This window comes from Chaetura pelagica, unplaced genomic scaffold (genome assembly GCF_000747805.2).
Source record: "Chaetura pelagica isolate M959 unplaced genomic scaffold, ChaPel_1.0 scaffold27, whole genome shotgun sequence".
Lineage (NCBI taxonomy): Eukaryota > Metazoa > Chordata > Aves > Apodiformes > Apodidae > Chaetura > Chaetura pelagica.
In genome coordinates this window covers 300,469-314,183 of record NW_009954020.1, presented here as the reverse complement: position 1 = coordinate 314,183, position 13,715 = coordinate 300,469, and the positions used below count along the sequence as shown (strand labels likewise).

Sequence of the window (13,715 nt, the reverse complement as noted above, 5' to 3'; positions counted from 1 at the left end):
GGGGGGGCGGGGGGGAGGAGCAGGCGCACCGGGCCGGCAGCCCGCTCGGCTCAGCGGCGGGCAGGTGAGCGCCTGTACGGCGCCCCGGGGTCCCAACTCGGCCGTCCCCAGCGTGCACCTCCCGACCTCCCCCGGCGTTTGCAGCCCTTCTCTAACAGGTGGCTCGGTGCCTGTCCCCTCTCCGGAGCCTTCTGCGCCTTCCTTCTCCACCTCGGTGCCGCCGAACAGGTGGTGGTACCGCCTCACCTTTCTCCGTGTGGGTAGTGGGATCCGCTCCCACCCCCGCGGCCACGGCCGCCCCTTCCCGAGCAGCTCTTGCAGCGCTCCCGGGGACTCGCAGCAGCGGGGAGAGGTGGGGATGCTGCCCTGGGGGGGAGCCGTGCCCTGCTGCTCTGCTTCTTCTCTGTAAGCTGCTCTCCCCGTGCCTGCCTTCATGGCCCTGCTGTGTGTCTGTCGTTGCAGCGGGCATGGGGAACCAGGTGGAAAAGCTGACCCATCTGAACTACAAGGAAGTTCCCACGGCCGACCCGACAGGTGTGGACAGAGATGATGGGCCCAGGATCGGGGTCTCCTACATCTTTTCGAATGATGATGATGAGCTGGAGCAGCAGCAGGATTCAGGGCATGACCTGGGGGGTGAGCACCCTGCCCTGCAGCCCTACGATCCCCAGCTTCATGAAGTGGAGTGCTCAGTTTATTACCGGGACGAGTGTATTTACCAGAAGAGCTTTTCTGAGGAGGACACGCTGCCAGAGGAGGGTGATGAAGGAGGTGGGGGGCATCTGAGCACCTACACCCCGGAGAACTTGCTGAACAGGTGCAAACCAGGTGACCTGGTGGAGTTTGTGTGCCAGGCCCAGTATCCACACTGGGTGGTCTATGTTGGGGATTTCCAAGTTGTGCACCTGCATAGGCTGGAGGTGGTGAACAGCTTCCTCACCGACGCCAGCCAGGGCAGACGTTCTCTGTAAGCTGCTCTCCCCGTGCCTGCCTTCATGGCCCTGCTGTGTGTCTGTCGTTGCAGCGGGCATGGGGAACCAGGTGGAAAAGCTGACCCATCTGAACTACAAGGAAGTTCCCACGGCCGACCCGACAGGTGTGGACAGAGATGATGGGCCCAGGATCGGGGTCTCCTACATCTTTTCGAATGATGATGATGAGCTGGAGCAGCAGCAGGATTCAGGGCATGACCTGGGGGGTGAGCACCCTGCCCTGCAGCCCTACGATCCCCAGCTTCATGAAGTGGAGTGCTCAGTTTATTACCGGGACGAGTGTATTTACCAGAAGAGCTTTTCTGAGGAGGACACGCTGCCAGAGGAGGGTGATGAAGGAGGTGGGGGGCATCTGAGCACCTACACCCCGGAGAACTTGCTGAACAGGTGCAAACCAGGTGACCTGGTGGAGTTTGTGTGCCAGGCCCAGTATCCACACTGGGTGGTCTATGTTGGGGATTTCCAAGTTGTGCACCTGCATAGGCTGGAGGTGGTGAACAGCTTCCTCACCGACGCCAGCCAGGGCAGACGAGGCCGCATCGCCAACCAGCTGTACCGCTACAAACCCCTCAGCCCGGCCGTGGTGGTGCGGAACGCCCTGGAGCAGGTGGGTTGCAAGGACCGGGACTTGAGCTGGAGAAACTCGGAGTGTTTCGCTGCCTGGTGCCGGTACGGCAAGCGGGAGTTTAAAATTGGCGGGGAGCTGCGCATAGGCAAGCAGCCCTACCGACTGCAGATCCGGCTGGGGGACAAGCGCAGCCACACGCTGGAGTTTCAGAGCTTGGAGGATCTGATCATGGAGAAGAGGAGAAATGACCAGATTGGTAGAGCTGCCGTGATCCAGGAGCTCTCCAGCCACCTGCAGGCTGCAGAGGAGGAGGAAGAAGAGGAGGAAGACCATCATCATCCAGGTGCTCGGACTGCTGTGGAGTAGCAGCCTCAGCACAACCCTGCCACTTAGCCCGGGTGATGGGGATTAGAACTGAAGGCTGCGAAATTGAGCTGTTATAAGCCCTTTGGGCTGCTTCAGAGCAGCTTCATTCCAATCACATGTGAAAGGAAGGGGGAAAGCTGATTAAGTGTCTGTGCTTTAGTGCTTAACTCCTTCAGTGCTTGATGATAAAAACCACTGACTTATTTGTAGAGGATAAAACTCAGGGCAATTCCACCCCTTTCCACTCCCACCTCTTTGCATTCCTCTCTGCCTTCCCTCAACCATCTGCAGTAGGCCTCACCCTACAAGATGCTAAATGCCTTTGACATCTACTTATCAGCAGAAGTTAAGAGTATTTAATACTATTAAGGAGCCAACAACTTTAAGGACATGGCCATGTAGCTTTGAGTGCATGATTAGATTGGTAGCTGGGAAGCGTGAGGATATTGTTTTCCCTTCTCTTCCACTGTTTCTCTTCAGTTGTGGCTCTTGTTGGTACTGCAACAAGCTGCTTGCTTGCCTGGCTGCCTTAGTAGCCAGCCCCGCCAGAAGGTGTAAGTGAGAAATCTGCACTAATACTAATGAAATGAATTTGATGTGCCTAGTGCCTTCTTAATTGATAGAAACTTGCAGATGGGCTGGAGGTGCTCCTCCTTTGCAATCTGGGTGTCTTTGAGGACAGAAATGTATTTGTTGCTGACCAGTCCCAGGGGAGGAGGAAGTTTGCAACCCTGAGTAAGGAGTCTGCGCATTGGTGTGCACTGGGACTTCCAGGCAGAGCTCTGCTGTTGCTTGTTATGGGCTTCCTGGCTTCCCCTAAAGCAGAGGGCAGAACTCCTGATTACATCTGTGGTACACAAGGCAGCAAGAAGCAGGCTGCTCATGTGCAAGTCTATGTCTCGAGTAAACTGTCCCTTGAGAGTGTGGCCTCTTGGTATGGTGCTCCTGGCTGGGAGCATGTCACAGGTTCTGCAAAACAGTAAACACAGCTGTGATGGGAAGTGATGGGAGGGAGCACATGCTGGAAGGCATTGCAGGCAAGGGAGTTTTGGGTGTTCCTTTTTTTTTTCCTTCCTTATAGCAAAGCCATTTCCTCTTCATTAGGGATTTTATATTTCCTTTTTTGCTAATTTTTATGATATGCAGCTGAGCTATAGCATTGGAGAGAAGGGGAGGGCATGCCTCTGAAGCTGTTGTGTGAGTCCCTCATTAAACAGGAGGGGAGGGGGAGTGTCCTGCTGTCTGCCTTGAATATTCCCTGAACTTGTTTTCAACTGTTGAACTGCTCTCCCACACAGGCAGCACTGTCAGATTATTGTCCTGGGATCTGAAGTGTATGAGCAAACACTGATTTGGAGGCAGTTGCTGGTTTCTTCCTCTTAAAGCACAATAGCGTTGAGGTAAATTTGAAGATAAGCTTGGGTTCATCTAAATAATAGAAACTTAACAATGTGATGTAAATTTGAAGCGTAGTTAATACTGTCTTCCCGCAGTTGTTTCAGTTGTAACAAGTAGCAGAGCACTTTGCGTCCTTTCTGCCCCTGCGACCAGAGCAGTTTGTCATTCAAGAATAGGTGGATACCAGCTTTTGGTTAGTTAAGACCATATAAAGCAGCTTTCCCAATATGATCCAAACAGACTGTGGTGTTTTCTGCCTAAAATCCACAAGCTAGAAGGCTGTGAAGACTACTTCATCCTCACTTCAGGGAGGAGAAATAACTTTGAATTATGCAAATACACCATATGCAGTTTCTTTAATAGCTCCCATGCCCTTATTTTGGGCTGTGAGATACCCAAATCCAAAGCAGATTTAAACACCAAGCTCTCTTAGAATGCTATAGCTCAGGTGTCTGCACTAATTCATTTCTTTTTCTCTGATATGCAATTGAATTATACTCAAGTTATTGTGTTTGTCAAGCAGATGTGCAACTCTGAGAGCATAATAACTACCTATATCTAACTGTGATAGGGTTAATACGTGGGTGTCTGCACACAGGTTTTATACAGCTACAGGTAACTACTAAAGCTGAAATGATCACTGAAATAGTCCAACAAAGAGTGGAGAGTTTCTCCGTTGTACTGAATGATAGGAAACAACTACGATTATTTAGACAATGAGTAAATGTGGTTTCTTTCATTCTGAAACCTTGTACATAACAAAGTTTATTTCACTGTGTAATATAGGTATGTAAAATAATATTTTCTTACAGATATTTTTGAAAGTTAAAAAAAAAATCTCTTCATAACCTTGCATTTCAAAGTAAGTTGTTATGTACATTATTTTCCAGTCCTCTGAATGGGTTTATTTTTCATTAGTGATATAAAGTATATTCGAGGTCATAAAGTATAGAAACTGTTATAAATGTCATATATTATGTATCTACAGGGTACTAAACAGTAAACTAGTTGAGAAAATATTTTTCCCTTGTGTCTGAAGTATCAGAACTATGACACTTAGCCATTTCTCTCCTTTTGAGATACCCTGCATAGTCTGGCTTTGTTGGTTTTTTTTAATTATTATTATTATTATTATCTTTTTGGTTTTTTTTCCACTTTTTGCTTAATTTAAAAAAAAGGACCAAGTCTGCTTGAGAATGGAGAGCCAAGCTTCTTTGACCAACCAAAACCATATCTTGTGCTGATCTTGGTGCTTCTCTGTACCGGTCATGCCTTTTAGGATAAATTCCCACACAGGCATAGGGCCTTAGTGAAGAATCCCAGGGCTTGCACTCCCTTGTTAGGATGGAGGGAGAAGGGGGGAGCTTGCCTCACAGCAAAGCAGAGTCTGGCATGTGTTCTGCTGTGCTAGAAGCCTGTGTGCTCCTCTGACACCTGGGATACAGATGTTCAAGATGTAAAACAGATATTTGGAATATTTAAATTTCTCTGCAAGCTATGTTTGTGGATTTATTCTGTCTCCTGGCATTCCTTTATATGTAAAGGTAGAAGAGGAGGGGAAGCCTGGAATTTTTTTATTTAGTCTGGAAGAGGGCTACCTCCATACAGGGCTTTCGTATTCCGGCAGATAAAGATGCGACTGTTGAATCTTTAACAGGTGGGTCCTTTTTCCCTACTTGTTGATTAGGCAGTGTTATTTAATAGGTGCTACTAAACACCACTGCAAACTTTTCTGCACAGTTTGGTTTTAAAGCCATGGACCTGTAATGAGATGATTGGGAGAAAAGGAGTTGCTGTAGAAGCACACCACAACTGCTTAGTTTCTTGTCCTTGCTGTACTTTACTCAGTGTCTGCAGACTAGGCTGGGGTTTCCAGAGCTTGATTTTAAAGAGAAAGATCTCCCAGGAAAACAGACTTTTTTGTGTGTCTACTTCAAGGCTTTTGTGTAGATCACAAAAGAGAAGGGGAAAGAATAGATGAAAGTGCATCTTCTTCTTTAACATAATGGAAATTCAGGTGTAATCCTTCTGTAGGACTTATGGTTCAGCAAAGGTCCTGAGCCTACATGGAAGTTTGAGGTTGTGAGTAGACTCTACCTTGAGCTGCTTGAAAATCACTTAAGACTATTCATGTGCTTGAAGTTAACTGTATATTTACATTTCTTTGTGAATAAGGGCCTGGAATTTCAATCTGAGGTATCTGGTGGGAGTGTGGATGATCTGACGTTGCATAATCACTGGGAGAGAACAAGTAGTGCTGTGAAAGCTGTTTCTCAAAAGGCCTCTTGTCCAAACAAGGCTTGTGGCATCCAGCCCAAATTTTGGCCTCAGTTTCCCCCTGGAAATCCAGGAGCTGTGCTGATTTGGCAAGAGAGGTGTATTACACAGCACTTGTAAATGAAGCTGATGATTCTGCTGCAGACTGTTCTCTGGTATCATTGTCTGTCTTGTCATGCTTGAACTTTGCCTTGCGTTTTTAATATATGAAGTTAATATTGTATGTTTTAAAAGCCCTTTGATTGTGCAAACACTTAATCATTTATATGAATTTACTCATTTGGGCATACCCAGCACCACTGATAGGATGGCTGCTGTGAATATTGTTATGCACGTGTTAAGGCTGGCAAGACTGAGGCCCAGATGTGTAAATGCACCTCCAGACAGGGAATGTAGATGAGTAGTCTTATTTCTCTGGAGTATTGGTGTATTTGATGCAGATAATGTCTTGCAAAAGGCTTTATACTAAAACTTACAATCATCCCTTGATTAATTTATAAATAAAATTTATCCTTTCACCTTCCATGGCTGTGAACAAGATCATAAACTGAAGACTATTTCAAGTTATCCCTGATTCTGTGTAAATGCAAAGTATTGATTACAGCAACTCTATAGCTCACCTGGCCAACATAGTAGGCAGTTGTGGGGTAGACAGAGAAAAGACCCCAGAACTAATTCAAAATCTGTATTTTCTAGTTGGAAAAATGTATTCTTCAGACTGAAGGACCCTAGACTATGGAAGTAAACTTTCAGTTATTTTGTATAAATGAAATCCTAGGCAAACTTCTGAAGTTTTGCTCATTTAAATGGAATATTCCACTCTCAGTAGTAAAACAGGTAATACTATATGGTGAATCTATTTCAGATTTTGGATGCAATGGTGGTTTTCTTCTCTTCTCTTTTTGTTAAGCTTTTCCAAAGGTCTGTCCTTGGGTGTGTGAAGTGTGTTGTGGAGTGGTTTTCACACCTGTGCTTTTCTGTCAATTAACAGCACCAACCATAATTTTAACAGCCATGTAGGAACAAACTTTTTGAAAGCAAAATTTTAATTTTATATAACAGATCAGAGACTAGTAACTAAGTAGAGGTAGGAATTTATTTTGTTGGTTTTTTTTCAACAGCAGTTTCTATTAGTAAGAAATCTACTGTTAATTAAGTATGTGTTGACTGCTCTGATAAATCAATGTGCTGTGATAAGACCAGGTGTATTGTATAATGGGCTTAGATTTTCAGATTAGATTTTTTTTTTTAAGTGTGAATACAAAGAAATGAGAATGAGTTCAAACACCGGTGGTTTCGATGGTTCTTTTACATTAATACTGAATTAAAGCTTTCTTTAAATGCACACTTGAAATTGCTGACATTGTACCACTTCATGGAATCATCCACAAGAACAAATATAATCACAAAATATGATTTTTTCCACCATGAGCGTTTTCTGTAAGCTGTCTTTTGTCAGTAAATGTTTAATTGTTAGTGCAAATAACTTCTTTTCCTGAGAAAGAAGTACAGATCATTGATTGTACCATTTCCTTCAAAATGAAGGGCATTGCATAGTAACTAAAAAGAAATAAAAGATTTATAGTATCTTTTACAACCTTTTTTCTTTGTTGTTTTTTGTTTTTTGGTTTTTTTTGAATTGTGTGTTTTTCCCCAGCTTTTTGGAAAATTTAGGATTTCTTATGATGGATGCATCAGACACAAAACAATATTTTCAGTGACTTCATATCAGATCAAAATCTAAATCTTTGGTTGTGTTCTTGCTCCTAAGAGAGAGCAAAAACAATCTCTATATAGAGCCAAACCCTGAACTGCTTAATAAGCAACAGCAGTATTAAATCTGATGAGGATCTGGCCCATAATTTAATTTTGAAAGTGGAAAATGAATTCAGCAGAAGATCACATACTATCAGTTGGCACCTGGGCTTCTCTTGTTTGCCAGCAATTGCTAAAGGAACAGATGTAGTGTCTGCAAGAGGGAGAAATGAAAGAACATCAGAACTCACAAAGAGTTTTTGGAAAATCTGTACAATTGTGCAGTTTGTGTGTTATTTTTTTTCATGGAAAGCTCCAGAGATGGCATGGGACCTATGTTCTACCTGCAGCAGGCACAGGGACATTCTTTACTGGAGTTTATGAGGGTCAGTCATTGTAGTAAGATATTATATCCATAGGGTAATTGTTCTTAATTTGTCAAAGCATTCCACTGTGTGCAGATCAACAATGGCAAAAATGGTGATACAATAAACAAAGTGTACTTCACCCTGAGATCCTGACCAGAAAGAGCTATTTGAATCTCAAACAAAAGCACCAAGTGAGTTCAAGCAAGAATACTCTGAGTTAAACCATCCTAAAGAAATTTAGCAGTAACAAGATGAGACTTCTGCTGAAAGACCTGGTGGAGATCTTACCTCTTCTGTGGGTTGCAGCTGTCTCAGAATCACAGAATGGTAGGGGTTTGAAGTGATCTCTGGAGGTCATTTAGTCAAACATCCTTGCTAGAGCAAGATCTCTGAGAGGAGATTACACAGGAACACACCGAGGCAGGTTCTGAATGTCTTCAGGGCTGGAGACTTCACAGCCTCCCTGGACAGCTTGTTCCAGTGCTCAGTTGCCCTCAGATTAAAGAAGTATTTTCTCATTCAGTTTAAATCTTCTGTTACCAGTTTGTGACCATTACCCCTTGTTCTGTTACTGGATACCACTGGCCCCATCCTCCTGACACCCACCCTTCAGATATTTATAAGCATTGATGATATCATTGAATCATAGAATAGTTAGAGTTGGAAGGGACCTTAAAGTTCATGGAGTTCTAACTCCCCTGCCTGGGCAGGGACACCTCGCACTAGATCAGGCTGCTCAGAGCCCCATCCAACCTGGCCTTGAACACTTCCAGGGATGGAGCTTCTACAACTTCTCTGGACAGTCTGTTCCAGTGTGTCACTACCCTCACACCAAAGAATTTCTTCCTGATCTCTAACCTAAATCTCTCTTCTTTCAGTTTAAAATGAGATCCGCCCTCAACCTCCTTTTCTGTAAGCTAAACAGCCCCAGCTCTTTCAGCCTTTCCTCATAGAGTAGATGCTCCAGTTCCTTAATCATATTAGTGGCCCTGTGCTGGACTCCAGTAGTTCTTTTTCTTTCTTGATGCACACTTGAAATTGCTGACATTGTACCACTTCATGGAATCATCCACAAGAACAAATATAATCACAAAATATGATTTTTTCCACCATGAGCGTTTTCTGTAAGCTGTCTTTTGTCAGTAAATGTTTAATTGTTAGTGCAAATAACTTCTTTTCCTGAGAAAGAAGTACAGATCATTGATTGTACCATTTCCTTCAAAATGAAGGGCATTGCATAGTAACTAAAAAGAAATAAAAGATTTATAGTATCTTTTACAACCTTTTTTCTTTGTTGTTTTTTGTTTTTTGGTTTTTTTTGAATTGTGTGTTTTTCCCCAGCTTTTTGGAAAATTTAGGATTTCTTATGATGGATGCATCAGACACAAAACAATATTTTCAGTGACTTCATATCAGATCAAAATCTAAATCTTTGGTTGTGTTCTTGCTCCTAAGAGAGAGCAAAAACAATCTCTATATAGAGCCAAACCCTGAACTGCTTAATAAGCAACAGCAGTATTAAATCTGATGAGGATCTGGCCCATAATTTAATTTTGAAAGTGGAAAATGAATTCAGCAGAAGATCACATACTATCAGTTGGCACCTGGGCTTCTCTTGTTTGCCAGCAATTGCTAAAGGAACAGATGTAGTGTCTGCAAGAGGGAGAAATGAAAGAACATCAGAACTCACAAAGAGTTTTTGGAAAATCTGTACAATTGTGCAGTTTGTGTGTTATTTTTTTTCATGGAAAGCTCCAGAGATGGCATGGGACCTATGTTCTACCTGCAGCAGGCACAGGGACATTCTTTACTGGAGTTTATGAGGGTCAGTCATTGTAGTAAGATATTATATCCATAGGGTAATTGTTCTTAATTTGTCAAAGCATTCCACTGTGTGCAGATCAACAATGGCAAAAATGGTGATACAATAAACAAAGTGTACTTCACCCTGAGATCCTGACCAGAAAGAGCTATTTGAATCTCAAACAAAAGCACCAAGTGAGTTCAAGCAAGAATACTCTGAGTTAAACCATCCTAAAGAAATTTAGCAGTAACAAGATGAGACTTCTGCTGAAAGACCTGGTGGAGATCTTACCTCTTCTGTGGGTTGCAGCTGTCTCAGAATCACAGAATGGTAGGGGTTTGAAGTGATCTCTGGAGGTCATTTAGTCAAACATCCTTGCTAGAGCAAGATCTCTGAGAGGAGATTACACAGGAACACACCGAGGCAGGTTCTGAATGTCTTCAGGGCTGGAGACTTCACAGCCTCCCTGGACAGCTTGTTCCAGTGCTCAGTTGCCCTCAGATTAAAGAAGTATTTTCTCATTCAGTTTAAATCTTCTGTTACCAGTTTGTGACCATTACCCCTTGTTCTGTTACTGGATACCACTGGCCCCATCCTCCTGACACCCACCCTTCAGATATTTATAAGCATTGATGATATCATTGAATCATAGAATAGTTAGAGTTGGAAGGGACCTTAAAGTTCATGGAGTTCTAACTCCCCTGCCTGGGCAGGGACACCTCGCACTAGATCAGGCTGCTCAGAGCCCCATCCAACCTGGCCTTGAACACTTCCAGGGATGGAGCTTCTACAACTTCTCTGGACAGTCTGTTCCAGTGTGTCACTACCCTCACACCAAAGAATTTCTTCCTGATCTCTAACCTAAATCTCTCTTCTTTCAGTTTAAAATGAGATCCGCCCTCAACCTCCTTTTCTGTAAGCTAAACAGCCCCAGCTCTTTCAGCCTTTCCTCATAGAGTAGATGCTCCAGTTCCTTAATCATATTAGTGGCCCTGTGCTGGACTCCAGTAGTTCTTTTTCTTTCTTGAACTGGAGAGCACAGAACTGCACACAATACTCCAGATGAGGCCTCACTAAGGTAGAGTAGAGGAGGAGGAGAACCTCCCTTGACCTGCTGGACAAACTCCATTAGGCTTCTCCCCGCCCAGTTCTTCAGCCTGTTCAGGTCACACTGGATGGCATCACAGCCTTCTGTTGTGTCAGTCACTCCTTCCAGTTTTGTATGATCAGTGAACTTACTAATGGTACACTCTATCCCTTCATCCAGGTCATTGATGAATATATTGAACAGGACTGGACCAAGTGCTGACCCCTGCAGGACACCGCTAGTCACAGGCCTCCAGCTGGACTCGGCCCCAAGGACCATGACTCTCTGGGCTCTGTCCTTCAGCCAGTTCCCAATCTATCTCACTACCCAGTTGTCCAATCCATACTTCTCAAATTTGGTTGTAAGGACGCCAAGGGAGACAGTGTCAAAAGTCTTGCTGAGGTTGAGGCAGACCACGGCAGTTACCCTCCCCTCATCTATCCCTTATACCATCATAAGAGGCTATCATATTGGTCAAGCATGACTTCCCCTTGGTGAATCCATGCTGACTACTCCTGATATCCTTCCTCTCCTCAATGTGATTTGAGATGGTGCTAAGAAGGGCCTGTTCCATCACCTTTCCAGGGATGAAGGTAATGTTGATTGGCCCATAATAACCTGGGTCCTCCTCCTTGCCTTTTTTGAAGACTGGGGTGATATTGGCTTTCCTCCAGACCTCAGGCACCTCTCCTGTTCTCCAGGACTTTTCAAAGACAATGGAGAGCAGCCTGGCAATGACTTCTGACAGCTCCCTCAGCATCCATGGGTGCATTCCATCAGGGCCCATGAATCTGTGAGTGTTCAGTTTACTTGACTGATCCCTAACCCAATTGTCTTCAACAGAACCAAAGTCTTGCTGGATTTCCTCTGTGACTTTGGTGGTGTGGGACCCCTGAGGGTCAGCCTTAGCAGTGAAGAGAGAGGCAAAGAAAGCATTCAGTAACTCTACCTTCTCTGTATTCTCTGTCACTAGAGCACCAACTTCGTCCATCAGAGGACCCATGTTCCTGGTAGACTTCCTTTTACTTCCAATGTACCTGAAGAAACCTTTCTTGTTGTCCTTGACCTCCCTTGCCAGGTTTAATTCTAAGGAGGCCTCAGCTTTCCTTGTTGCATCCCTACACACTCTGACAACATTCTTGTATTCCTTCCAAGTGGTCTGCCCTTTCTTCCATGTTCTATAAACTTCTTGCTTCCAGTTGAGCTTATTCAGTAGCTCCTTGCTCAACCATGCAAGTCTCCTGGCTTTTCTACTTGATTTCTTATGCTTTTGGATGAGCATCCATTCTTGAGCTTGGAGGAAAAACTGCTTGAATATTAACCAGCTCTCTTGAGCCCCTCATCCATCTACTGCCCTATCCCTTAAGATTTTGCCAAGCAGTTCCTTGAAGAGGCTGAAGTTAGCCCTTCAGAAGTTCAGGGTTGAGATCATGCTTCATTCCCTGTGCATACTGCACATGATCCTCAACTCCACCATCTCATGATTGCTACAGCCAAGGCTTCCCCATACCTTCATGTCCTCCTCTAGTCCCTCCTTGTTTGTAAGTACGAGATCCAGCAAATCTTGTCTTACTAACTTCAACAATGGTACAGAAGTATCAATCCTCCATATGGGTGTATAAACACCCTTTTGAGTTAATTGTGGCTGCATGTGAAAGAAGGTTTCCTACATGTCCTCTGATCCCTATGTCTGTAGCCAGTGACATTGCAAACGAGTATAATAATGAGGATGAATCTGCACGTGATTGAACGGGGCTGTAAGCCAGACACAGATGCACCAAAGCTTTTGAAAAAGACTGCAGGAGTGGATTATGTCTGTCCTTGACAGACTTCTTGCAAGTGTGACAGAGTGAGACAAATTCTTATAACAGAGACAGCAGATTTTAAAGCTCAGAGCCGCAGGTGGGATTCCACCATTTCATTTAATGGCTAGCTCTGACATGGACTTAGGTGACTTTGAACAAGATGTATGCGGCACCCAGCTGTGTTCTATGTGACTGCAAGAGTGTCTGAATTGTCAGGTGTCTGATACTAGATCTGAAAAAAAACCTGAAGAAGAGCCAAAAATATGACGTGGGTGACTGAAAATCCATACTCAGCTGCCACCTAGTACTGGAGGTCACTAAACTCTGAATCTTTATATTTTCTTCTTCTTTATTTACCACAGTGTTTCCAGAATCTTCATGTTCAGGATTGTTTATCTCACCGAAAGGTTTTCCCAAGTTCATGAAGTAAAGCAACCTGTGATGTCTCTCACAGCCAGTGCTATAGGGAAGGAGATCCATCAAGCAGGATCCCACCTCACATCCCAGTGGCTGTTCCCAGAATATATGTGACCTCAGATACTGAAGAGTAGGTTCTTTAAGAGGGTATTTGCACTGCCCTTTTATTTCAGAACACACCTGAGCTAGAAACTTGTTAATGTACATTCTCTTACAGAAGCTGGCAAATAATGGCATAGACAGGTGTACTCTTCACTGGGTAAAAACTGGCTGGATGGGTGGGTCCAGAGAGTTGTGGTAAATGGGGTCAAATTTAGTTGGCAGACGGTCAGCAGTGGTGTCCCTCAGGGCTCAGTTTTGGGGCCAGTTTTGTTCAATATCTTTATCAATGATCTGGATGAGGGGATTGAGTGCACCCTCAGTAAGGTTGCAGATGACACCAAGTTGGGTGGGAGGGTAGGAGGGCTCTACAGAGGGATCTGGATAGACTGGATCAATGGGCCAAGGCCAATTGTATAAGGTTCAACAAGGCCAAGTGTCAGGTCCTGCATTTCGGTCACAACAACCCCAGGCAGCTCTGCAGGCTTGGGGAAGAGTGGCTGAAGAGCTGCCCAGCAGAAAAGGACCTGGGGATGCTGTTTGACACCTGGCTGACTGTGAGCCAGCAGTGTCAGGTGGCCTAGAAGGCCAGTGGCATCCTGGCCTGCGTCAGGAGTAGCATGGCCAGCAGGGGTAGGAAAGTGATCGCGCCCCTGTAGTTGGCACCGGTGCGGCTGTACCTTGAGTCCTGTGTGCAGTTCTGGGCCACTCACTACAGGAAGGACATGGAGGGGCTAGAGTGTGTCCAGAGGAGAGCTACCAAGCTGGTGAAGGACCTA

General features: G+C 44.7%; 2 protein-coding genes across 2 annotated transcripts; both read left to right on the top strand.

The window, feature by feature from the left end:
* The first annotated feature begins 449 nt into the window (after window positions 1–449).
* LOC104392842 (protein FAM84B-like) lies at window positions 450–971 on the top strand. The gene has a single exon (XM_010002278.1). The coding sequence runs from the start codon at window positions 468–470 to the stop codon at window positions 969–971; it is 504 nt and encodes a 167-aa protein (XP_010000580.1). The 5' UTR covers window positions 450–467.
* A 40-nt stretch (window positions 972–1,011) lies between these two features.
* On the top strand, window positions 1,012–1,926 carry LOC104392835 (protein FAM84B-like). The gene has a single exon (XM_010002269.1). It carries the CDS (start codon window positions 1,030–1,032, stop codon window positions 1,924–1,926), a length of 897 nt encoding a protein of 298 aa, XP_010000571.1. The 5' UTR covers window positions 1,012–1,029.
* The last annotated feature ends 11,789 nt before the right edge of the window (window positions 1,927–13,715 follow it).